Here is a 27,235-nt window from a genome sequence, read left to right as displayed (position 1 = left end):
TTTACTTAATAAGCACATGATTGACAATACGTTTATTCAAGGTTCATTTCAAGGTCTTAAACCTTTCCTTACTTGGTGCCACATTAAAAGAACCTCCCACTCCACTTTTCTCCTGCACTCTGTCCCCTTCCCCTGTTTAAGCTTTCTTTAGAACTCTTACCACACTCTGGCATTATAATATAATATTTAAGATTATATTATTTGTTTATTTCCTATCTATCTTTCTCAGTAGGTTGTAATCACCCCAGAGGTCCCACTGTATCTTCAGTCCCTGGAGGAGTCCCATATGCTGAAGAAATACTTGTTGAATGAATGAATACATGATCTTTGACCTTTGACTTAGCTACAGCATTTCCAGGAGAGGGTAGTAGAGTATCTGGGAACATCGGACTCAGAAAAATTGGAGAAAATATGGAAAATTAGACAAGAGAAGAGAATTAGAAAGCAAGGCCAAACTGTGCCTTTAAATGTTTGAAGGGCTTTGGTCAAGTCCAGGAAGAACCTTGCAGGGTCATACTATGAGGGCGGAACAAAGGCAAACGAGTGAACAGGACAGAGGAGCAGATGTGGTGTCAACTTGCAGGTTGAATTTATAAATTTCTTATATTTGACCATTTTGACCTACAAGAAGTGGCAATTTCATATGGTTCCAATTAATAAAGCAGAACCGTCTCACAACTAGAAATGCTCAACGACAGAGTGGGCTGCTAAGAGGGAGGTAGTGAGCTCTCCATCTCTGGGCAGATTTTAGGAGAAGTTTCTTGTCATTGAGGTACCATAGAGGAGATTCCTGAACTAAGTGGGAAGGTGTCTTGCAACTTTAGAAACAGACTTATCATAATCATGGTGACTCTATCTTTGATTCTTAAAATATTCAAATGTAAGCTCTTTTCACTGTTTATTCAGAAGTCCTCACAAGACAGATAAAAGGTCATTTAAACCAATAAGAGGTTTAAATTATATTTTAAAGATATCCACTTTTATCCATCACAGTTGTAAATGCACGAAATTCATTCCACTATATGCAGGCTGAGTGTCCAGTTCAGGGATAGGACACACGGCATCCTGCAGGACAGGGCACATCCCTGGGCTCACACAGCCCACAACCCTGGTCTGCCATTTACCAGTTACGTGGCTTAGTGAGACTCTAAATTTTTCTAAGTCTCCCTTTCCTAACCTGCAAATGGGTTACAGAGTTACAGGGGAAGTGCCTTTGTATGACTTCAATAAATGGTGGCCACTGTAGCTCGCTGTCATTACCCAGGTGTCATCAGATCAGGTTGGTGGCTAAGAGATGTACAATGGCCCATATGCAGGCGCTTCTTTCCAGACGGACGCAACAAAGAGCACGGGGTCCCAGGCAGCTGACTGGGTGGATTGGGTCCTATTCTTATGAAAAACCGTGCAACCTTTAACAGGGTGGTGAGGGAGCGCTCTGTGTGCTGTGGCCCCACAAACAGCAAGCCTGTTCTCAGGAGAGGACCCACATCTTAAAAGAAATGTCTTCAGAATTCATTAAGGGCGAGCACAAAGCAGACATCCATAGATGAAAATCTCAAAAGGTCACTGGGAGAAAGACTGTTTTCTTTACCTTCCGACGATGGCCGACCTTATGCGGCTAATGGTCTCCTACGTGACCACATGCCCAGGCCGGGCTGAAAGGGATGCGGCCCAATTAGGCCTGAATGAAAGGAGGCAGCGGAGGGGCTGGGGCTGGAGCTGGAACCGGAGCCGGGAGCAAAGGAAACGCACTGAGATGAGGTCAGCTTATTACCTATCTGCCTGCTAATCACTGTGCGTGAAGCCTCAGCAGGAAATCATCTTGTCTCCAAGTGAATCACAGCTTTACAGCAATTTTATAATGAAAGAAATGGGGGTTCTCTCTGAGCTGCTTACTTACTGTGCTGTTTGAGGGAAGAGGCAGCGGGCAGAAACATAAATAGGGCGTCTGCAGAATCCACAATATTAAGGCACAAAAATATTGTGGCACTCTGTATGTGTACGTGGGTGGGTGTGGTCGTGTGTGCATATGTGCTGTGTGTGTGTGTGTGTGTTGTGGGGTCCACAGATATCTGACAGATTCCTGCTCCAAGGCCTCTCAGGTGCCCAGCTGCTGCCCTTCAAAGATAACAAAGAACATCCTCTCCTAACACATTCTTGCCTTAGCTGAGATAACGACCATCTATATAATTAATGCCCAGAAGCCTGACCACCAGGATTGGTCACAGCCTCTACCAGAGTCCTGTAGCCCCACCTTCTCACGACCCCCTCCCTTCCCTATTATCTCAACAGCAACAGTCAGAGACTTGTGCACAAGCTGATATGGCACCTTGTGACCCCTCGGTACCTGGTGTGACCCTCCCTTATAAAAGATGCCAACCACCGACCCTCGGGGCTCACACAGGCACCTCGCGTCTGTGTGGCCCACTGTTGTCTATGGCAGCGTAACCAAGTAAACTCCTTCTCTATTTTCATTCTTTGTCTTTAGTAAATTCTTCTACCGTCCATGCACTGGCCTGCCAAACCCCCCAACGTAAGTGTGGTGTGTAAGTGTGCGTGTGTATGTGAAGTGTTGTGTGCATATGCGCAGTGAGTGTGGTGTATGTGTCATGTGTAAAATGTGCAGGTATGTATGTAGGAGTGTGATGTGCAGTATGTGTGTGTATGTCTGTGTGTGTACTTGTGCAGTAGCAGGAAGGCAGGGTGAGGGAAGGAGTCAAGAGGCAGCTGAAGACTTTTCCCCCTTCAACTTTTGAATGTTTCTTCAAATTGCAAAGATTTTATATACTTTTAGAATTTCCTTAATAAGGCCCTTTTATGGAATAGGAATTATAATTTTACCCAAATGACTTATTTAGAAAAAAAGACCTAGAAATAATATAAAAAGAGTGTGCAAAGGCAGAATAGAGTGTGTCAGGGCAGAAGAAAACCACAGAACCAGTGGGGGACCCTCAAAAAGGGAGGGAGGGACAGGAGCAGACCTTTAGAATCTCTGGGAGATGTCGTAGTCGGTGGAAAGACAGTGCTTGGAACCATACGCCCCTGGGTACCAATCGCAGCTAAACCTCCCTGAGCCTGTGACTCTGTGCAAGCTAATGTACGTGTCAGACTTAATGGTGCACATTTGTTAAAGGAAGAACACTGACACCAGCTCTTACAAAGGAGGTAGGGATGCAGCTCTGGCACGAGACAGGCTCTTGAAACACGTTGGTCCTTTCTGGGTCTATCCCTCCTTTCACTCCCAAGGGCTGGCTAAGAGATCAGCTGTGTCGTGGCGACGGGAGGAGGAAGGGGAGGAGGAGGGAGGTTTGCTGAGAATGCAGTTACTCCGAGTGCTGCTGCAGACCTGCTGAACTCTGCCAGGGGTACAGAGCCTCCAGCCAAGCAGTCCACACCTCCACCTTTATTTAGCAGGTGCCCAGAGGGGAAGAGTCATCTGCACAATAGAACTTTCTTGTGGCAAAGAGCAAGAGCGAAAGAGCAAAAAAGGCTACACAAATCAGAGGGAAAAAATCGAAGAGAACTATGGAGATTAAAAACCAGCCCTTAACAACCTAACCCTGGACGTGAGCAGGCAGAGGGGTAAACGCGCTGATGTCATTTTATTAACTTGGCTTCACGTATTTATCAATTGCAGCTGCTCACATCTCAGGGCCCATAAAGTGTACAAAGAGCAAGATGAATAAGGCTGCGTTCATGCTAATTCATGGTGGAGGGAAGCAGATTAATCCCATTTCAAACAGGCATCGATCACAGAGATACACAGAATGTTAACTAAAGGGAAATATGCATGAAATATGCCTGGCGTGGATCGATAGTCTGTGTCCCGCTGCACTGAGCTGAGCTGGGAAGAGGTGGGGAGCACAGGATGAGGGGTGAGTCTGAGCAAATGTTTGGAAGACAAAAGGTGAAAAGGCGAGAAATACCAGGACAGGGGTGGGGGGTAAGGAGCAGCCACTGGAAAAGGGAGAATCATGGACATGCAGGGTCAACAAAGAGATGAGAGAACCTAAAAGAGAGACAGGAAAACAGAGACCAGGAAGGGGGACCAGCAGAAAGGGAAGGAAGAGGGAAAAGGCAGGGAGAGGGAAATTGAGCAAAGAAAAGAAGTGGTGGAGTCTGGCTAAACAGCAGAGAAGTGAACCAAAGAAGAGGGGGAGAAGCAGGAAGACAGAGTCTGGTGACATTCAACTCATCTTCTAATTAAATGGGGGCAACTGCTTTTTATGCATCTGTGCCCTTGATTCAGAGAGAAAACGCAGCCTGAGATCAGACTATTGTGAGGGTAATGACTCCGGGGAGACTGGTGGCCGTCACCGCTTGTATTTACTGAATAAACCCAGCAGATGAGGCACCCTGACGTTAGAATAGCTGTCTATATGCAAAGTCACATCATTAGCATGTGTGCTCCGGCCTGAGGCCCCAGCCCAATAGCCTTCAGAGCTGAGCGCTGCTTCCATTGCGAGGCCAAGTGTCCGCGCAGGGCTGGAGAGCCTGCGCGCGGTGGTGGTGGCCGATATCCCGGCTGTGGTCACCCAGGCCGGGGACAGGCTGCAGATTAGAGGGATGGAGTGGAGGGGGTGTGGAGGAGAGGCCTTGTGTTAAGAGCCATGATGGAAAAGGCTGCTGGAAAAAGGAGGCGTTTAGGGTAAAGCTGGGTATCAGTTATGTATACTCTCTGTGATCCCCGGGAAGGATCTGAGGTGTGCCTCCCATAAGCTCTAGCTTCCGGCTTTCTCACTAATGTTTTCTTCGTCGCTTGTCCCTTCCCCATCTTCATTCCCTGGCAAATCACTACTCCAGTTTCAAAATGTATTCCTTCTTGTGCGCCCTACTTTTTCAGGGCCCCTCTGCGTTAGGGACCCCTCCCTCTTTCTCCCAATAACATGTCAGTTTTGCTTTGATGGAATTTAATACACCTCAATGAAGCTTCCTGATTCTGTGCCGTTCCATTCCTGCATCTCCTCTGTTGGTCTCTACCTTCTCCTGTGCCATGGCTCCTGGTCCATGGGCTTCTTATAGGTAAGACTGTACTGCAGCCGCTGGCGTACCTCCAGGACTAGTTCAGTGCCTGGTGCCTGGCAGTGCTGGACTGAAATGAACAGATTTATCTCATTCTCTCTTATCCTCACAACCCCATAGTTTGTGCCACTTATCACAGCCTCCTCCCAACATAGTCCCCTCTTCATCCAAAATCTCTGCTGATCATAGACCCAAAAATGATTCTAATTCCTTCTTGGTCCCCTTGGCTATTGTCCTAATCTTGAACTTGGCCCTGAATTTCCCGAAGAGTTTTAGGATAAGTAATGTATTTCATTTTCTTATGCTCGCTACTGTCCCTGCAAAGTTCAATCAGCAAATACAGAGCTGGAAAGTGTGAAAACACCTGTTAACCACATTAAACTCTGAGGATGAAAACAATCAAAAGAGAAAGCTTTGTGTTCTCTCACTCTGGTCCTTAAACATGCACCTTAAGTTTTCAAAAACTAAGGGAGAGGAGTCACAATTTTGAGCAAAAATCGTATTTCTTTTGCACAGGGATTTATGCTAATCTTATAGTTTTCAGAGCCACCTTGAGAGTGGGAGAGTGTTCAAAGCAGCGGCTTTGTGGGAATGGCCAGCTGCATCCAGATGTGCTGTCATTCTGCATGCAATTTCTAGCAAGAGTTTGTAACCCAGCAGGACCCTATGGGGTCTTCCCCTCCCCCATATCCTCTGCTGTAGCTCTTCCCTGAAATAGACAGTAGTACAGTATCTCAGATAACAGTATCTCATGCAGATTTCCAGAGTTTGTCAGATGCTAAACCCACCACCAAATGGAAGAAATTAACTACTTGATGATCATGAGTATGTAGCCCCCAGACCTTCGGCTGCCTAAGGATTGCTCACCATCAACCAGGCAGAGGACTGTGCACAGCTGATCACAGACCCTGGGCTGCCCCCTTCCCAGCTGGCCTTTAAAAACGCTCAGCTGAAACCCTTCGGGGAGTTCAAGGGTTTTTTGAGCATGAGCTACTTCTTCTCCTTGCTCAGCCCAACAATAAATCTTTCTCTGCTACAAACTCCGACATTGTGGTAATTTTTGGCCTCACTGTGCATCAGTCACATGATCTTATGTTAGGTAACAATTTTGGTGAAGCCAGCTGAGGAGTCTGTGCCCCTGGCAGGTTGACCCTGACCAGCGGCAGTTCCTTCCGGGTCCCAGCAGCTGCTGGAGCTCGCTTCACTCCAGGAGCCTGGTGGGGGCGGGTACTCTCCCTGACAGGCGCTGGCTGCCCCAGGGCATGAGGCTTTTTGGAGTGGAGAAACATCCAGAGCTACGGACCACATTTGGTGTCACTTGAGGGTGAGTTGCTCTAGTTTGCATGCGCTGGAGGTTCTCTCCACTCTCTCTGGGCTCATTCCCTTGCAAGGAGTGAGCTGCTCCTGGCTCACTGTGAGCCACCCTGGGTCTGTTCTCTTTTAAGAGCTGGGCCAATCAGTTTGGAGGCCTCCATCTGGGAGTGGAGGTAGAATTTTTAGATTAAACCTTCTCTGATTTTCTATCTGTGTGATTGTAGCTTGTTTGTGTTTTAGGGTACATCATTTTAGGTGACTAACTCCAGCTTGCACAGGATGGGAAAATTCCACCCGCTCCACCTGGGCGCCTTCTCTTCCGGAAAGTAAGCCCATTCATTCTAGGCTGACTGGAAGCCACTCTTGGTCCATTGTCTTTCCGGAGCCAGGTCACTACGGGAACCTCCGTCTGGGAGTAGAAGTGGAATTTTGGGGCTACACCTCAACTGCGTGCGTGTGTGCGCGTGTGTGTCAGTATCAGTACTTGCACTGGCCTTGGACATTCATTCATTTTTATCTCTGACAGGGCACTGGTTGGGGTTCTCGCCTTTTGGACTGATGGAGCATTGACTGGGTGTCACCCTTTTTGGGACTAGGGAACTGTCACCCTGAGAGAACTTCTGAATTGTTGTTTGCTTGATATCTGATAACACTGGCTGTGAATAATTAAGTATGGATGATCAGAGTTCTGTTCCATCTTATAGTCCCCCTATTTTTGCAAAACTCAAAGATCTTCAGCTATGCTCTCATAAATGAAAGAATTGGTATTTTTTACTGCAACACTGTGTGGGCTCAGCACTCCCTGAGATCTGGAGAACAATGGCCCCTAATGGCTCTGTTATTACATCAAAGGAGGCCTTCTGCAATTGCTTCAGCTTTTATCTTGGGGGAGGCGGGTGTATGAGTCTCAGTACCTGAGTCCAAATCCTGTTCTTTCTTCCTTGTTTTGCCAAAAGTGAGGTATGTGAGTGAATGATATATTATAGTCTATTACTGTTATTTCTCTAAACTGAAGTGGATATTTGGGAGCTGGAAAAAAAAATCCCTGAAAATGGTCAAGATGGTTGGGTTTTGTAAAAGCAGTTAGAGGAGGAATTTTTATTCGTCTTCCTGTACCTTTGAGATTTCAATGATCTACCTGGGCTTGCAAGGAAATAAAAAAAAGTTCTGTTTTTTTAAAAACTCAATCTGAAAAACTGTGAGATCTCTGGTTTTGTCTTTAGTAAAAAGTTAACTTGTAAATGAGCTCCATTTAATTGACTTAAAAGTAAGTGCTTATAAATTAAATACTTCTAAGTATAAAAGAAGCTAGACAGAACAGATTTCAGGTTCATATGCACTAGGAAATATTCAATACTGAATTGCTATCTGATATTAAATCTAGCTTAAGCTTGCTGGTATAATCAAAACAGACAGGTGTTCTACTGCACCTAGGGTTACTGAAGATCAGAAAGTTCATGTTTCTGTTGCAGAGTTCGTCAGCAGAAAGAAAAAAATTAACTTGGTATGATGAAATTCTTGTAAGTGAATTAAATGCAGACGAAAGAAGAGCTTTTGGGTGAACTCTTTAGAAATAACTATGTTTTAGGACTATCTACTTTAAAATGACCTCTCCAGATACTGGTAACTTGAAATTTTAGAGTTGTGCTAAATTAAGTTAAATGATGGAAGTTTATTGAACAGTTATGGCATTCCCAAACAAAATAAGATACAGAAACATTCACTAGAAATTAAGATTTTTAAAAATTGAGGGTTCTAATTTAATTATGTAATTGAAACTACTAAAAATAATAGGGGAAACATTTCACTATACAGTAGAAAAGTAGGATGTATATTTTGAGTTAAAAAAATATATATGAGAAATGAAATTGCAGTTTGTTAAGGGAGAAGAAAGTGACTTGGTCCTAGAGCCAGTTGTTTCTAGATGGGGAAAAAAATAAGGGACAAACTAATATGGATACAGAAAGTTGTGGAATGTGTGTAGAAAGGGAGCCCTAAAAAGAATTACGTACATGATTGGGCTAAGATTAGAGTAAAGTTAACTAGGCAAGTGGATTTTATTAAAAGTATGCTGGTGCAAGACTAGATCTGGTTCCTCTCTGTTAAGAGAACAAGTTTACTTAGAATGCTTCTGGTAACAAACTGCGTGGAACTTTTTGATATTTTTAACAAACTTCCTATCAAATTATAATTAGAGTTCTTCTGACTTCCGCTAACTTTGGGATGTTTCAGAGTGCCTCTGAGGTATCTCAGAGAAAAATATTAGGACTGGTTGGTTTGTTGAATTGCGTAGGAACCAATGTCAAATGAGTGCTAAGCCTTCTCAGATTATAGGGTATGGGTAAATGTTGCTAATATGGACATCCTAGAAATTCTGTAAGATTTCTGAAATTTAGATAATGTCCTGGTATAATGCTATTACTCATAATTCTCATTGTTTTCTTAAAATGTTGTATGGCACAGCAACTTGATTAAGCTTCTTTGTCAAACACACTGTAATCCAGTCTTCTAGTTTGCCTTTTTGGGTCTTCTGTCATTCATAGACAGTCACGCTGATGCTTTATAGAACTGCTTCATCTTCAAGAAAATGCATAAAGGGAACTTTCTGACAAGTACAGGTTTCTTTTAAATCAGACTGCTGAGATGCGTAAGACACTAAAAAGGTCTAATGAAAATTTTGATTTCGTAACACTGTTAGTAAAAGGGACTGATTGCATAGGGCTGAATGAACTGATGAATATGGTTTTAATTTTTTTTGTCTAAAGTATTGTAGTATTGCTGACTTTTAATCTATGTTTTCTAATTGAACCATTTACCAAATGTTTGTCTCATTATCAATATCGCCCCCAATGTTTAGGATAGAAAGAGAATTCTCTAATGGAGTTGTCACAGAGGATAACCATTCATGATGTGTAACAATGCTTGCTTTAAGTCTAATGCTTAAAGCACACATACAATGCTTGTTTAACAACTGGGTATAAGTGATAAACTGTCTAGCCTGTAAACTGTCTTCCCATTTTACATACCATTGAGCATGTTCACATCTGATTAGTTTTTCCCCAACATGAATAACTAGGTAAATATAAAGAAGGCCTAGCACTGAGGAATATCACCTACACTGGGGCAGGAGCTACCACCCAGCATCAAGGGACAGACAATTTGATCATCAGTTCTTCCTGCTGAAAGATTTGTAATCAAAGGTGGAAATGATGGGGAAAACCTACATCAACTGAGGTATAGGGAAGTCGTTCTGGCTTACGCATGGTTTGACTTAAACTTTACTGACCAAAGCAGCCTGTTTCATGGCCTTTTGGATACACATTGTGCATCTACTTTGGCCTTGAGGAGGGGGAATGCGTGTGAAAGTCTAAATGGAGTAGCTGTAGTTCAGACATTCAAGGTAAAACTAGGTGGCCACTGTGGACCTGATTTCAAACACATTCCTGTATTATTGGGAGCTTGAATTTTCAGAGCTGTGTCATACTCAGAATGCCACCAGCCATTCTCAAAGCAGTGTCTGCTGGCAGATGGCAGCTGCAACCTTATGAGCTCAAGGTCTCCTCGTGTAATTTAAATTTTTAGACAGTAAAACTTTTAGATCAGATGTTAGCAAAGAAAAGGAGACGTGTAGTGGCTAATAGCTCTTGTGACTTATGTATGTTAATCCCACGTCAAAAGTTAAAACCTACTCAGATGACAGTAAACAACTGGCTACCTGGCTACAAGTCTCCCCCAAAGTGCCAGGTCCAGACTGGTTTTCAGACTTACTCTCCTGAATTCATCAGAGAATGAGACCTTAATAATACAAGACTTGAAGCCAGGACTTAGAACTTGGAAATATTTCCAACTCAGTGTCCATTCCTTAAATCAAGGTAGGACTATGCCCCATTTCAGCAGGAAGTGTCCAGAGCAGTTGAAGCCCCATTCACTGAAAGATGTGGGGAGAGATGAAACAGGATTGGAGACTGAAACTGAGTTCCCTGCTGAGGTTGTAATTAACCTCTATCCAAAATATTATTCTACTTTTTGTCCAATACCTGTTCTCCTCAAGATTGAGGAGATCAAAGAAAAGGGGGGAATTGTAACCCAGCAGGAACCTCTGGGGTCTTCCCAGGACAGACCCCTCCCCCATATCCTCTGCTGTAGCTCCTCTCTGAAGCACCCAGATAATAAAATCTCATGCAGATTTCCAGAGTTTTTCAGATGCTAAAAACCACCTCCAAATGGAAAAAATTAACTACTTGATGATCACGAGCAGGAGCCCCCAGAACTTCTGGCCCCTAAGGATTGCTCACCATCAACCAGCCAAAGGACTGTCCTCAGCTGATCACATCCCCTGGGGCACCCCTCCCTCAGCTGGCCTTTAAAAATCCTCAGCTGAAACCCTTTGGTGAGTTTAGGGGTGTTTTTTGGGCATCAGCCACCGGTTCTCCTTGCTCAGCCCAACAATAAACATTTCTTTGCTCCAAACTCTGACATTTTGGTATTTTTTTGCCCTCACTGTGTGTGGGGCACACAAACCTGCATTCAGCAACAAGTTTATTTGAAACAAAGTTTGAAGATTATGGGTAATTTTTACCAACTGAATTTGTGGACTGATTCCTTGGGCATTCTTCCGAAATGAATCCATGATCAGAATTACCTAAACTTCTAGAACTATCATTACATGATGACCAATCCAAATTATTTATTGACAATTATGTGTTCTTCCAATCAGTGGAGGGCTGGCCACCATGTTGCCTCAGGCCTTTTCTTATTCTGTCTGGATCCCTGGATTTCTCACTTCTGCGCAGAGCCAGGGCCCTGATGTGAGTAAGAACACTCACCTGCACCATGTGCAGTCGCCCCAGGAAGCCATCCAATCGCATGAAGACCAAAGAGGACTGGAAATCCCACTCCCGGACTTCCTGGTTCTCTTTGAAGTAAGACTGGAGATTCTCCCTTCTGTCCTGAAACACCTGCTTGAAGAATTTCAAGGTGTCCACAACCACCTGCAGTTTTCTCTGACTTTCTTCTACTTCGCTTCTCAAGAGGTCTTCTGGGCTGAGATAACGAGAGGCCTGGAATGCAAACAGGTTAGTGTCACCAAGCCTGGCCGCAGGTGCAGGACGCCCCATGACTCTGAAGTGAGTAACTGCCCAAGCAACATTTTTCAGAAGCATAATATAGGAAACATCAGACCCCATCCTCAGTTCCACAGGTGGGCTGGGACCCAGGTTCAAGCCAAACTGTCAGTGATTGGCTCAAGGATGACAAGATACCAACAAGAGATGACAAGTGACCAGCCAGAGATAAGGAAACACAGCGAGACTTTTGTTGGCGCAGCTGGGGCTGGCTGGGCAGGTATTCTCCCGAGGTATTTTTTGTGACTTATCGGCTTTCTACAGTAAAATTATTTGAGTGCAAGAATTCTTCATCCAGAACTATTTCCCTGTCTATGAGAGACTGGAACCTGGAAAGCTGTGTGTCTGAAGCCACTGGACAGCCATCTTTACCACACAGGGAAGGGCTGAAATAACTGGATCCTGGCGACCTTACCAAGGCCTTACTGTGGACTTTTGAAGTACATGAGCCAATAAGTTATCTTTCTGTTGATGCTAGTTCTGGTTGGGTTTTCTTACACTTCCAGTCATAGGAGTCCTGGCTGACAAACATGCAGTGATGGAACAATGCTGGCCTAGGAGTCAAATAATTAGCTTCTGGTCCTGGGTTGGGTGACCTTTGGTGACTCAGTTAACCTCCCTGAGCATAAGCCCACATCTTTAAATAATAATAGTAAATTAATAAGGCTCTGCCTGCCCACTTAGCAAGGTTCACCTGAGAATGACCAAGATCATGAATGTCACAGCACTTTGCAGCCTGCAACGTGCGCCACAGATGTGAGTGATTTTGTTACTCTCTAAACACGCTCACTGTTTTCTCAAAGTCGTGCTCCCTGGAGGTAAAAGAAGTGAGTTTGAGGGGTGGATCACCCAAACGTTGTAAGGCCTCTGTTTACAGACGCACTCCGTGAGGTTTACACTGGGGGTCCCTAAGGAAGGAGAGACAGACTGTGGGATCCAAGAAGCTGCTTCTGGGTGCCTGGAGGCACAGGCGGACTTCTCAGCACAGGGAGGCACGATGGGAGCCTTGCTGTTCAGGACTGTGTTGGGGCCTCACAACCACCCAGCAACTCTCCAAGGTAGGTCCTCTTCTTTCCACGACTGCGTGGAGGGAAAGGGAGGCCCAGGGCAGGTGAGTGACGTGCCCAGGCACACACAGCTAACAAGCAGTGATGCGGCTGTGGCAGAGGGACACCTGACTCCACAGGCAGCATTCTTAACTGCTGGGCTTTGCTGCTGACCTAATACCAGGCCGTTAAGCTCATTAAGGAGGTTAGAATTCACCACTCCTACCCTCTGCTCGAGCTGGGCCTTGGGCAGAGGGGAAAGGAGACTGGTCTCGCCAAGTATCCCAGCAGGACTGAGAAGACCTTTGTGAGTTACCAGCTGTGATAATAAAAAAAATTCAAGTGTGAGAACTTTTTGGACCCAAATTACATCCCTGCCCTGAAAAAAATGCACTCTTCCTCTTCCTTGTGACTTGGTGCCATCCAGCCCCCAGGGAGAGGTTGTGGGGAATCCGGGCACCAACCTGCTGGACCAGAAGGTTGCAGATCTCCTGCAGCAGCACCGTGAGCCGCCCAGGGCAGCGGTAGGACTCGCACGTGGCCCAGATCAGGCAGACCACATGGAGCAGAGGCTGCAGTCGTGGCTTCACCTCGGGAAACTCCAGGCTCTCGAGGGTTTCCAGGTGGCGCTGCAGCGGCACCAGGTGTGCATGGATGTCCTGTGCCTCTGTCAGAGCTGGAAGGAATTGGAGACGGTCACCTTCCTGGCTTGGGGTTCACACCCGCCAAGCAGAGCCCTGGGGCCTGGAAGTGAAGGGTCTGCAAAGCAATGGCTACAATCTCTTCCTTAGCTGAGGGAGTGGAAAAGGCTGGTCCCTGAAAACTTTCTAGCTCTTATGAGGAAACACTGAAATCAGAACCCTGGATCACTGGGATAGTGGTCTGAGGAGTCTCTCTCACAAAATTCCTGTATCTGGACTTCCTCCTGGCCCGTCAGCCCCAGCCTGGTGCTCTGTGTGTACAAGATGCTCAGTGGCTGTCTGCTGCTCTCTTTGTTGCTGGTATCTCCGAGGCAATACAAAACAGATGACAGAGGACAGGCGTCAGAGTCAGAAAGATCTGCCTTCAAAGGCTGGTACATCAAATGTATGACCTTGGACATGTGGAACCTCTCCAGACCTCAATAACGGGCTGAACAGTAACTAAAGAGTTCTTGTGAAGGGCTGAAGGTAGCACACAGAATCTTTATATCCAAGCAGGCATTCCATAAATGGTAATGTCCCTGATAAATATTTGCTAATAAAGAATCTCAGAGCTCTTCTGGAGGAGAAATAACAGGGAATAGAGAAAGAGCACAGACTGATAATGGCAAGGTTCTGCTGGTTTTCAAAGCCAGGAAAATCTACCAATTCCTTTGAATACAGCCAAAGAAAGAGTGCCTTCCACCAGCCCTCCTGTGGTGACTGAGAGGGGAAAGTGGGAAAACCAGTAGCTCTGGAAACTAACTCTGTGGAGTCACTTAGAGGGAATGCAAAACTACCTCTGTGAGGTAGCTCTATAAGTAAAGAAATCAAGACCTAAATAACTGGCTTGGAGTCTTCCTGTGAATCGAATCAGCCAGCCCTGCCCAGCTGAGCAAAAGCAAGAGTACCCCCAGTTTATTAGTCGAACCCCTAGCTTGGTGGTGTGGGGCTCACTGCACACAGGAGTTTGGGGTGTGTACATCTGTACTTTATATCCCAAATGGAGTTGTGGGGCATACCACATGAATCCAATTTTTGAAAGTCAGATGTCATGGTAAATTGATTAGAGCAGTGATTCTTGAACGGGGGAGCTCAAGGGATTATCAAAACCCTTATGGGGTAGGGTATAGAATCCAACAGCCAGTCCAATGAGCATGGGCTCCAGCTTTCAGATGTGCCACAAGGTAAGAGAAACTGAGGCCATCACGCCAAAGGAGATTTCTTTTTATGTTACCTTTTTTTTTAATAAGCCAAATCTCCTTTAATCATACAAACAAGCACTCCCCTGATTTTGAAGAGCTCAGCATTGGCTCACCCAGTGCAGGGTACAATCACCTTGGCTCACAAGGCAAATGAAAAAAGAGATGGACAAGTTAGGCTCACACTTTTTTTTTTTTTAAATGCAAATATAAACTCCGGTTGCACAGGGATATCTGTTTTTCCAGCAAATCGTTAACAACAGGCCCTTCTGGGACAAAAGTCTTCATCCCAAAAGCCTTTGGCATTGGCCAGTTTCTGTGGTGTAAATACTCCCCATCTTCCCACCGTGCCCGATTTCAAGCTACAACGGGACTTCACTGAGTGTTGGGGAGGGGGCTTTGAAAAGAGTTGCATACAGTGGGCTTTAGTGAGAAACTGCAGGCCAGTCCAAGCTGGCTCCAGTGCACCCCTGGACTTTACTTCTCTTCCACACACATCCACCTACAAATACCCTGGACTGGCAACCCGGCAGCACTGTGCCAACCCTGCCCCCTACTGGTGAGAGATGAGAACTCCCTACTTAGAATTCACTGCCTTGGTCTTTCCCCTCCAGGGTACGTTACTGCGTTTCCAAGGTTCTTTACTGCCCAACAGATTCCATTTCAGACAACGCTTGTTTCCGCACATTTTTCCTACATCCTTTTCACCGCCTTCTTCTCACTGTTTTCCAGTTTGTGCCCACTAACCCCGGACTGTTTCTTTTCCTCTCCCTCTCTTCAGCCCATCTGTGAGCCAAAGAATTACCCTGATCATGACCAGTAAGAACAGTGCACGTAGTACATCTGTACAGGATAAAGACAGATGCTCTGAAATTATGTGAGAAATGAGAAAACAAGTTGACAGCCTCTAAAATATTTTTATTCTCTGAAGAGCCCGCCAACATTTCTGACCAAGTCTGTACCTATTAACTCTACTCAAAATTTCTTTTCTTCCATCAGACTGAGGTATATATTTCAAGGATTTCTATTTTTACAGTGGTGTTTATCTGGGACTGTTACAGTGATATTGCTTTTTCTAACTTCTTTTCATTGCCAAAATACTCTACTGCGAAGGACTTTTAGAAGCTGGTCTGGGGAACCAAATCTTGTATAACTATTAATCAATGTGAATGACTGCAGTCTATTAATCTATTAATGTGAAAGATGTATTTGAGGCTCCAAATATATAACCAATTCATCAATGTACTTTCACTGCATGTTTTATTTCAGAGCCTCAAATTTCAGTTGTTTGCATACCTCCTTTATGGTATCGGTCATGACTGCCTGTAAGCTGTAGCATTACTTCATTCTTTTCTCTAAATTGACTCTCATTTTAACCTCAATAAAACCATATAAAATGAAAACTGTGTATCATTACCATAAATGGAAAACTTGTAATCACTTGCCCCCAAAAAAGCTACGCTTTAGCACCTTTTAAGATATACCTGTCCACACATCTCCCACAATCCTCTCTCACACACACAGTGGTACACATATCACTTTTGGTGACTCTGTCTCATTTGAATTGGAGTATAAATTGGAAACAACAGTTGATTCCTCAGATTCACAAAAATCTATCAGAGAATCAATAATAAACTGGGGCCACAACAGGGACCCCATTCCAAGCCAGCTGTCAGTGCTGGCAGAGTAGCCTCTGGGATGAGATTTTAGGGCCCAGAAGGGCCTCAAAGACTGGCTACTTAAGCACAATTCTTCTCTGTTATACAGCACATGCCAGAAACTCCAGCACTGGAACTTTTTTCCTTTAGCTGAGTGGTTTCCAAATCCCATTCCACGAGGAGAAGGTGGGACAAGGAATCCACCGATGGGCTCTGGACATCTGGACACAGGATGATCCCTCTTTAGCAGAACAAATATACCTCAGTAAATTTAAAATTTTGGACTTGCAAAGGAGATTGAATTTAAAAAAAGAGATGAATTTAAAGAAAGAGTTCTGATAGAGAAAAACTGTTCGAAAATCACTGCTTGGATTAAGCTTAAATCATATGAAACTGCAAACACGTTTAAAAGCACATGGTGACCTACAATACTGAAGAGCTGTGAGGAGGGACGTTTGACAGGAAAAAGGAAAGAAACAAAGTGCACTGATGAAAGGAGGGGGATCCCTGAAAATATTTACCTACTTCTAATCATAGATTCTGCTGGATTAGCAATTTTGACAAGGGCCAATCTTGTCTGGTGCTCAGATGGCCAAGAAACTGCAGTCCCATCTGACAGTAGGAAGAGAAAAAGCAGAGTGGAGCTACAAATGGAAGAGAGACTTCTCAAGGAGCCAGGGGCATGAGGACCTGAATTCCAGAGGTAAGAGACTACAGCATGCATTGGCACAGTGTGGGACAGTCAGTAAGGTACTTCCACCTACGCCACCTCACAACAGCCCAGGGAAGTAGACGGGAAGTGTGTGCACTATAACCACGGTACACACTAAAGCTCAGAGAGGTTAGGTGACTTTGCCAAAGTCACAAAGTACTGGAAATGCAAACAGAGCATGGGACAGCTGCTTTCCTGCTTCTAAATTTGGTATTCTTGCCACCGTGCTAGACTGTGTCAGGTTGGAAGGTTATAAGGACTGGACGCCGCTGAAATCAAAGAGAAACGATAATTCAGCACTAAATAAGAAATCTGAATCAAATGTATTTATGGAAATACTTGCGGGTCCTCACCTGCTACAACATCTCTGAACATGGCTTGGAAAGCTGGGAAGTAGCTGCTCTGAAGCTTGTCTAGAAGCCCAGCTATGCCCTTGACCTTTATCGTTCTCAGTTGATTATAAATGTATTCCAGATCCTCAGACCTGCAACACAGTGGAGAAGAGCGAGTCCAGGTGAACACTGGGAAACACAGGTCACACCGTGACGACCCACCCTCAGATGGACACAGAGAGAAGGCCTGCCTCAGGATGGCGTCCGCAGAGGCCACGCTCCAGCCGAAAGAGCAGGGGCATCTGTTCCCAAAACAGTGAGGGCAAAAGTCTGAGCCTGGAACACAGGTTCAAAGGGGCAGCTCCAGGAGGTAACAGTAGGGACCACTGCTGTGACCATCTGGTGGCTCAAAATCTTGGCAGCTGGAGGTCACTAGCTCTTGCAGTGAGGTCTGGGGTCAGGGTGAGAGAGGTGCTGTCAGAGCAAGGCTGCTAGAGAAGGGCCCCAGAGCAGGTCAGAGCGGTATGGTAAGAGGATGGGGCATCTCAGCGTGGGGCGCACATGCGGCAGGAGCCCTACAGGCATACCTGGTCATGTGACATGTGAGGACAGGGACATTTGGCTCAAACATGTCTGTCTCCTTCTGAGGAAAAGATTAATCAGCACCATGATAAATAGGAGCAAGTTAACGGAGAGGATGAGGGGGATGACAGGAGGTATAATTAGGTCTTTCTGGAAACCGTGTGGCTGGGACACAGTGGGTGATGGACTTTCAGCCCTATCAATGAACACCTGGAACCTAGGAGAGGCTGTTCAGCAGTGAACTGCCAACCCCCCTCTCCTTCTCAAGATCCTTACCCAAACTGTGTGCACACTGACTGTCCAAGGAGAAGGGAATAGACTAGCAGAAGAAAATATGAAACAGAGTTCAGTAATTTTTCATGTAGTTGAAAGAGCCTTTGAAGAAATGTCAGAAGACACACTGACTGAAGCCCAAGAAATGAGGCATGACTACTGAACCTTAGGGAAAGTGTCATCTCCCAGGGCACAGAAAAATCACGTTGCCTGAAATGACACTGAGCTGTTTGCGCTAGGGGTGGTGAGAAACACCAGGAGGTGGGACCAGACGCAATGGGCGCCTCCCCCCCCCCAGGCCAGCATCCTCAGTGAGACATCTGATCCCCACAGCTCAAGCACGTGCACACCTGTTCTTCCAGAACTCCAGCTCCACCTCAGGGGTGGGATTCTCCCCCTGTTGGAGTGGCTGGGAAGACTCTCTCTTGAGCACCACCTGGACTTGGCGGCTCCACTGGATTACTGCTGACTCAATGGCATAGATGACCGACTTATCTGTAGACTCCAAGCTGCAAAAGACACAAATCTCCTGGGACACTGGAAAGAGCTTAACACTGGGTGTCCCCTCAGATAGAATCCCAAATCTTTTAAAAATAGGTGAGATATTCAATTTAGTCCAGGCATTCTTAACTTGGCTGGATAACAGACTCTGACAAGTAGTCAATGAGAAGTACAGATCCTCACCCCAGACAAGCTCTTATGCACGTGCATATGCACAGTTACTCAAAATTCGCACCCCCCCCCAATACTGTGAAGGCTAGATTAAGAACTCTGAATCCTATCAAGTCTTTCTGTCAGTGCAGGAACACACTGGACAGAAAACAGCCAGATGACCATCCAGCTCCTGCTTGAGTCCCACTGATGCCAGCTGGCTCCCTACTTGACCAGGTAGCACACTCCTCACGTCAGCTCTCCCCAGGAGTTTGTCTCTACACTGAACCCCGTCTGCCTCCCTGCCATTCCCTGACTTGCTCTCTGTTCTGACCTCTGCAGCAAGAGGGACTAGGTAACTCCCTCCTCCACAAGGCCAGCTATCAGACACCCGCACATCACTATGCTTTGTCCTCACGTTTCCAGTGAAGAATGGAATCCCCACACATTTCCCCTCATACACCTTTCAAATTAACTAAATAACTATCTAGGGAAGTTTGGAGGGGATTAAAAATCAGAAATACATTTTGGTTGCCTTTTCATAAAGTCTGAACTGACAGTTGTTCATGCCAAGAACCCAGGACACAAGTGACAAAGAAAGAGAATCTATCATTTGCACTTTTGAGCCAGAAACCCACCTTCACATCATTTAATTAAATTCATATTTGCTGAGCAATGATACGGCACAAGTGATTATGGACTGTATTAAAGGGAGAAGATACTCACCTCCCTGAAATATGATCCAACCTTTTGGGAAATTATCAAATTTGAACAAAGGCAGACAAATTCAGCAATGATTATATATACACACACACTGAATGTTATTATGTCAAAAAAAGCAGTGGGAAAAGGCAATTAGAATTTATTTATTTTGAAAATTGTGTATTTTTATTAAACCACGGTGAGTTTTCTAGTTACCTGGAAAATTGCTTCAAATTATATATGTAGCAAATTACTTTCAATAGCAAAACCTCACTATAAAGCACACTGCTAGCCCATGCATTACTTATTCTTCAGATCAAACCAGGGGCCCTGGATATGCACAGAATACATTCAGAAACTCCCAGCAATATGGCAGACTGAGCTCATGTAGGAAGATGGCCTATTGCCACAAACATAAAGAAATGCTGGATAGAAGACGACTGAAAAGTATCATTTAGATACACAGCCTGGCTTGAAAGAAAAAGAAAAATATCCCCACAGGACAGAAACAAAGATGGCTCATCACTGGAATGGTAAGTGGAAGCTGATGGCAGGTATCGTTCATACAAGAAGAGGCTGGGGCTTTAATGCCTACCCAGGCACAGGAGGCATAGACCGCAAGCCTCAACAAAGCCAGATTTGTTTCTATTTGGAAAAAAAAAAACCCCAGGACCTGAAAAAAGTCTCCAGCTGCCAGGGGAGGAGGGTCTGGAACTGTGACATTATGTGCTGGGTAAATGCTGGGAAGAGGCGTGCTGTCTCCCAGACTGGACCTGGGTCTTTGCCAATGATGAGACACTGTCCTGATAAGCAAAATACTGAAATCAGTGTGGCTGCTCTCAGCCCTAAAATAATTCTAAGCAGAAAAAAAGGCCATGTTGCCATGATAGCCTTAAAAGACTTCAGGCAGAGGAACTGGGGCAAGGGTAGTAATCAGCACAAAACATAACAGTCCGAGGATGTTGGCAAACAGAGCAGACAGTGGGCTTGTGTGCAGAACAAGGAGATGTGCAGAGTCAGGAACAGAAAAGTCATAAGGAAAACATTCAGATAAACAAGCATCTCTCATATCTCAGAGGCCCATATGGCCAGGCTGGCGGTACTTACATGGTCTCACTTTCAGAATCCACAAACTCCACTTTTTCTGAGTCTACTGGAAGAGGCAGCAAAGTTTTCCCCTTTGCTTGCTCAAGGATAACTAGGAGGTCACACTGGAGGCTGTGGGCGTGTCGCCGGACATCCTGACATACCACGTGAGGCCAGTTGAGGTGATTCTTCTCATTGGCCAAGACTGGGATGACAACCTGGAACAGATGTGCACAGAAAAGAGAAGTGGGCATTCTACTTCTGAGTCCTTAAGGAAAGACTATTCTGCGAAGAAAGGAGCAGAAAGCTATATACACAACCTTTTGCAGGTCCCTGTTCTGTGAGGCCTAATTATTAATCACCAACATTATGTACTGCCTCGACAACTGGTAGGGCCATGAGTAGCCTACCCACAGGGTTCCCACCCACTCTGCTCCTGCAGATAAAGTCCCTAGTCAAACAGCCGTCTTAACAAGGGAACCAGGCACAGCTGCTGCTTAACCCTGAGTAGTGGGCTTCAGTTCCTTGCCAGCCAGTGGAATATTCAAACAAGTCAATCCCATCCTTCTGCAGGAACCAGTGGGCACCACAGCCTCTCGATACTACAAAGCTTGCCTCCCACAGCCCCTGCTGGTTCACTGTTTCCAAGCACAGCTCCCGTGTGGTCCTGCCTGGCACAGTGTTCTCCTCTGGGCTGTGAGTGTATGTGCCAACAATCTGCTGTCAGTCTCATCTGTCCCGTGTCGTGTGTACAGCCATGTCCAGAACCCTAGGACAGGAATCCTTCCCTCATCAACAGGGTGAACAGAAGGTGATCAAAACTGTCGCAAAGGCCAAGAGGGAAAAAACAGGACACATGCAGGTAAGCATGGCCCTCTGTATACAGGTGGTATGAGGGGGCATTTTACAGAAATAAGTCTAGCTGAGGGTCTTGAATCTTTCTGTGGGGTGGACCTTAGTTGGTGTTGGCCACCCAACATAGTCCCTCTTTTCTTAGTACTCATCTCCAGACCTAGGTGTGAACACGTGAACAAACTGGAGCCAGTGAGTCAGACCAAAGTCTCTTATCTGGACTTTATGAGGAAGAGGAGCTTTCTCTGCCTTTGAGTCAGAACAACTGGTGGCCCCTGTACTACCATCTGGAGCCTTAGAATTGAGTTGACATGCAGAAAGGAGAGTTCATAGATGGAGAAAAACCAAGTCCTATAACATCATTTGAGCTCCTGAACCAAGCTGCTCTTGAACTTTCTGAGCTGATTTACATTGAGGTTTCTACTACAAGCCACTTTAAAAGTCGTAATTCGTGCCTCTGATGGGGAACCTCTGCCTGTCAAAAGCTTACAGCTTTTGGCAGAAGGGGTAGTATAAGCATTTGCAGAAATTTTATTCTATTATTTCCTTTTTTTTAAATCAAGTAAGAAGCAAAAGCACTGCAGATTGAGGTTGATCGAAAAGATTTTGGACATTTGAGGGGAAAAAAAAAGAAAGTGTGCAACAGTGACCTCAAAGAGTAAGGGAATCACTGGAATAGGATGTATGGGATGCCAGCTGGGAAGCAATAAAAGGCCTGATAATAAAATTAGAGGTTCGGGGTCATGAATGTGGAGCCAGTTGGTCTTTCTCTAGCCTCATTCAGCTTCATGAGGGCAGGAAGGGGTGGTTAAGACAGGAAGGGGGACAAGATCACCAGAGGAGGAAGGTTCAAGGAGCCCAGAGGCTGGGTTAATGGAAGGATCATTTATTTGTCTCTTGAAACAGCCACTTGCTAAGACAATGTTGGAGAGAGTCACAGTGAGCAGGAGCCCAATCATGGGGAAATGAGGGCAGTGCAATGAGGAGAGAGGTGGCTTTGTCTAATGGCATGAGATTCAAACTGGATGTTTTTCAGCATGAATCTAGAAGCAGCAAGCAGCAAGGATACCTGTCCCACTTCCAAGCTCAGAGGTAGAAGGGCTGTAGGGAGACAGCTGAGTCTTTGGGGAGAAGTGGGTTGGGGTTAGAGCAAAGTGACAAGGATGGGTCAGAGAAGTGAGGAAGCCTTTAAGTGGGATGCAGAGTGACAATAATCCTTGTCCTTTAGGAAATACCTACAACTAATGTAACAGAAGAACAAACCTGACTCCATATTGGATCTATTCCTTTGGCTCTAACCTTTGTGCTTCATTGCCTGTCTCAGTCAAGCTGGCTCTAAGCCTTTGTAAAAGAAGGTTGCCTGAAGCCTCAAATACACATGACACCCCCTTCTCCAGGTTCTGCCTCCCAAGCTTGACCTTTAAGGGTATAATAAAAAATTGCACTATATACAAAAGCCAAGACATGGAAGCAACCCAAATATCCACTGACAGATGACTGGGTAAAGAAGTTTGGTATATGTATCAATGGAATACTACTAAGCCATAAAAAAGAATAAAATAATGCCATTTTCAGCAACATGGATGGACTCAGAAATCGTCATTCTAAGCAAAGTAAGCCAGAAAGATAAAGAAAAATACCATATGATATCATTCACATGTGGAATCTAAAAAGAAAAAAAAAAAAGAACACTATGAACTCATCTACAAAAGAGAAACAGACTCACAGACATAGTAAACAATCTTATGGTTACCAGGGAAAGGAGGTGGGAATGGATAAATCTGGGAGTCTGAGATTTACAAATGTTAGCCACTATATATAAAAATAGATTTTTAAAAAGTTTCTGCTATATAGCACAGAGAATTACGTTCAATATCTTATAACAACCTTTAATGAAAAAGAATATGAAAACAAATATAGGTATGTATATGCATGACTGAGACATTATGCTGTATAGCAGAAATGGACACATTATAACCTCAACTAAAAAATACAAACAGAAAATAACAATTATCTTGTTACAGGATTATAGGAACAGTGGGACCAGACCTCCGTAAACAGCAGTAGGAACGAGGGATTCTGGCAACAAGAAGTTTGCAACAACCAGCCACACCCGCTCCCCTTGGCTTTCGGAATGAAGCGGCTACTACTGGCCCCAACATCCTCTCTCCATTCACTGGCCTGTGGTGTGGGGTGGGGGTGGGAGGGTGTAGTAGGAGCTTGGACTCCGTAACACTAACAAACTCTGTACGTATTAGGTGTTCTGATAAGTTATTTTAAATTTTCATGACAAGCCTGCCAGGTGCTTCCATCCTGACAGAGGTGAACTAGCCTGCTCCCACCACACTGATGAACTTGACAGAACCGACTGGAAGGCGGCTCCGCCAGACTCCAAAGCCCACGCTCCTGGCACTGGAAAACGGACCTACGCCTTTACAGAAAACCAACCTACACCCTCCCTTTTCCTCCCCTCAACAACCCATGCTTACACCCACAGCTCTACTTGCTCAGCAGGAACTAAGGCAGAAAGCTGAAGAAACGGCCAGGAAGCAAAACTAGCAGAACCAGCAGGAACCAGAAAGTTCCAAAGTGGCTACACGGAATCTCGCACGAACCCAAAGGCCGCGCCCAGAGGCGTGGGCCACGCGGAGGGCTCTGCGCAAGCGTACTTCTTGGCCCCGCCCCTGCCCTTGACGTCACCGCGCCCGGTGTAAGGCTCCGCTCTGGCTGCCCGGGGAGAAGGTGGTGTTTTTACAGCATGAGTTCTCCCTTCTCCATTCCCTCATCAAAAAAGTAAAGTTTCTGTGCTGCTTTGCTGAACCTGTCTTTGTTCAGTTGGCACCAGCGGCACTGGGCAAAGGAAGGACCCAGCTGGGGGTCCACCTGGCAGGAAAGGTGACAGTCTCACTCCAAAACAACTTCAGAACAGCATTCAAGTTCCAGCGCTCTAGGAAAAGTAACCTGGCGCAATGAATAAAGGGACTGGGAGGAGGAAGAAAGGGAGCAGAAGGACTGATTCCTAAATTCTATCAATTCTTCCTTGGAAACATTTTCCTGCGTGCATCTGTTTTTCACCTTGTACTAGTGCAATGGGATAAAAACAAAGATCTATAGCTTCACCCCCTCATTAACACCACTCACCTCCCCACAAGGAAGAGTTCTCTCAGCCAGGTGGGATTTTTGGCTTTAGCGCTGCTCTGTAGAGAGGGGAGCACTAAGCCAGGGACTGATCCACAAGTGGAGATGAGAGTGGGCAGGACACAAGGGAGGCAGCGATTCAGGGAGGTGATCGGGTCCTGAAGTGGCCCTGGATCAGCTTCAGGGTGTGCAAAAGAAGCGGATGGGAGAGGAGTGCTTATGTGGCCCAAGGACTGCTGTTAGAGGTTTTAAGAAATGCAAATGAAGGCCTGGAGGTATTTTTTAGGTAATTTTATTTAGATTTTTTAAATAGATAACACATTTATGTGGTGCAAAATTTTAAAGTACAAAAGCTTTACAGGAGAAAGTAAGTCTTCTACCTACCCCTTTACCTCCCTCAGTCACCCAGTTCCTTTGGCCTGTGGATTACTCTGTTCATGAATGTCCTTCCTTCATTCCTTCATCCTTCCCTCCCTCCCTTCCTCCTTCTTTATAGCAGACATAGTAGTATACTATACATACTACACCTTTTAAAAATTATCTTAAATTGCAGCATTATCCATAATAACCAAGGAATAAAAGAAACCTAAATGTCCATCCACGAGTGAATGGGATAAAGAAAATGTGGTCTATACATACCATGGAATACTATTTAGCCTTAAAAAGGAAAAAATCTGTCATGTGTTACCTTGAGAATGAACTGTCTTGAGGACATTCTGCTGAGTACAATAAGTCCTCTGTCACCCCAGACCTTCTCCAGAATCCCCCCTCCCCATACCTTCCTAAGAAAGCAACCAAAGGCCTAACACCTGACATAGCAGGGAGCCTCCAGGCCCCAGTTCCAGCACGGGGCCAGCGTTAGGTAAGCTCTGTCCCCACTGCAGTCACATATAGTTTTAAGTATATACGTGATGAATTCCATGGGTGGGATCTTGTCTTTATTTCTTTGGTGGCTCCCCACAGCACCTATCACACGAAACATCATAAAGCCAGTACCCAATAAATACTTATTCCACAACCTTCAGAATCCAGGGCATCAGGCTTCCAGAAGCACACACACGCAGGTTACAGGGAGGAGACTGCCAGAAAGGTCTAAATGTCCCAAGCATCTCTCCTGAGCCCACCTGCACTCTGGAGGCTTCTGCTGTGGTGCCACCAAAACACTCCATAATGCACATCCCGGGAGGTCTTCCTCCCTGTGCTCCAGGCAAACCCCTCCAAACACTTGTTGGACATTTCCAACTGGATGCCCCAACTTCTGATCTGGGCACAAGGTTGACCTCTCGTTCAAGAATGAGATAAAAATCAAAATCAAACCACTTCTTTTTAACTCTTCTCCATCAGTAAACACTGTTTAGAGCCTTTCACCTCCTTCGTTCACCTCACTGACCCACTGGAAACGCCCCTTGGGCCACCGCTCCCTGTCCTTTGCAGTGCCAGTGGACAGGAGGGATTCAGACACAGCCTCGAAAAAAGGTCAAGACCCAGGCCCTCTTCAGACCAGCCTCTCCCTGACTTGGCATGAAACTAACCCAGGACTGAAGCAAGTCCTAGCCCCATAACGACCTGGCTCTGACCCGACCCCTACTCAGATTTCCCCCAGCTCTCATTTCACAGCTCGCCACCGAGTCTCAGCGGTCAGCCCGGGATCCCAGTTTCCTGCCAGCTCCGCCCCTCTAACCTCGCGGTGCCGCCTTCGCACATTAATCGCAACTCCTCAGACTCAGCTCCATTCTCCTCTCCCTGGCCCCGCCCTCCCTCTGGCCCCGCCTCCTCCCCACCCCCACCCCAGCAGCAGCCGGCGCGGGGCCACCGAACGACCCACCCTCACCTCGGAGAAGAGCGCGGCCAGGTGCTCCAGCGGCGCGGCTGGCAGGTCCCCGCAGAGTACTGCTCCGCGGAGGCTGTCAGGCCCCGGAGGCTCGGGCTGGGTGCGCAGGAAAAACAGCCCCTTAGCGCGAGGCGGGCCGGCCTCGGGTCCCGCGTCCAGCCCCGGGCGCACCGCCAGGCCCCCGGGCCCGGGCCGCACCACCAGCAGCGGCCGCGGCCCCTCCGCGGCCCCACGGCCCAGGAAGGCATGAAGCAGCTGCCTCGCCTCGGCCGAGCCCGCGCAGCGCTCCCAGGCGCCCGCAGCCGGCCGCAGGCTCCGAGCCACGTAGGCCCCCAGGAGTCGCAGCCGCTGGTCGCCGCCGGGCTCCGGGTCCGCGTTCTCCTCAGCCCGCGCTGCTGGCTCCTCAGCGCTCGGCATCGCGCGCAAACTCGGCGGCAGCGGTTTCCCGGGCGACGGGGACGCGGCCAGGACTCCCTCCTCCGTTCCTCTCCTATTGGACACTGGATTCCGGGTCCCGCCCCCTCTAGTCCAATAAGGTAGGAGCAGCCCGGCCTGGGAAGGGGCGGGGTCGCGTCGCTGTTGCTAGGAAACCGGGTGAGGCTCGAGTTTCCTGTCTAATCTCACGGATTGAAGGTGCTCGTGGGTGACTGTCCAGGGCAATGACTTATTGATGAGGTGCGTGGAGGGGAGGTCAGGGCTATAAATGCTGTTAAGGAGCCTGCTGGCGAAGGTCAGATTAAATTCTTTAGAGGTCGCCAGACACTGAAAGTATCATGGTTCTCCCACCTACTCCCCAAATGTGTAATTCAAAGTTAGAAACAATGTCAGATAATAAAATAGATGTAAGGGAATTCAGTCAAGTTTTTATTTCTTTTTCATGATATCAAATATTTTGTAACGGTGCTCACGTGTCTACTGAGCATTTAGAATGTGCTTGTGTGACTGGGGCCCTGGATTTTTCATTTTATTTAGTTTTAATTAATTTATAATTAAATAGTCACTTGTGGCTAGTAGCAGTCATATTACACAGC

The 27,235-nt window shown here is 46.2% G+C and overlaps 1 protein-coding gene across 1 annotated transcript in view; it reads right to left on the bottom strand.

Annotated features, from left to right (window-relative positions):
• Nucleotides 1–26,627, bottom strand: part of DNAH9 (dynein axonemal heavy chain 9) — a 273,515-nt gene extending 246,888 nt beyond the window's left edge. Inside the window, exons 1-6 of the mRNA XM_064495271.1 lie at nt 26,205–26,627; nt 20,405–20,601; nt 18,295–18,453; nt 17,111–17,241; nt 12,970–13,181; nt 11,163–11,396 (exon numbers count right to left, since the gene is read on the bottom strand). Of these exons, the coding sequence (XP_064351341.1) occupies nt 11,163–11,396; nt 12,970–13,181; nt 17,111–17,241; nt 18,295–18,453; nt 20,405–20,601; nt 26,205–26,621 (1,350 nt within the window). The 5' untranslated portion in view covers nt 26,622–26,627. The remainder of the gene's footprint in view (nt 1–11,162; nt 11,397–12,969; nt 13,182–17,110; nt 17,242–18,294; nt 18,454–20,404; nt 20,602–26,204) is intronic.
• Nucleotides 26,628–27,235: the final 608 nt, after the last annotated feature.

This window comes from Camelus dromedarius, chromosome 16 (assembly GCF_036321535.1).
Source record: "Camelus dromedarius isolate mCamDro1 chromosome 16, mCamDro1.pat, whole genome shotgun sequence".
NCBI lineage: Eukaryota > Metazoa > Chordata > Mammalia > Artiodactyla > Camelidae > Camelus > Camelus dromedarius.
Note: the sequence above shows the minus strand (reverse complement) of the source record. Positions and strands in the feature narration are given on the sequence as shown.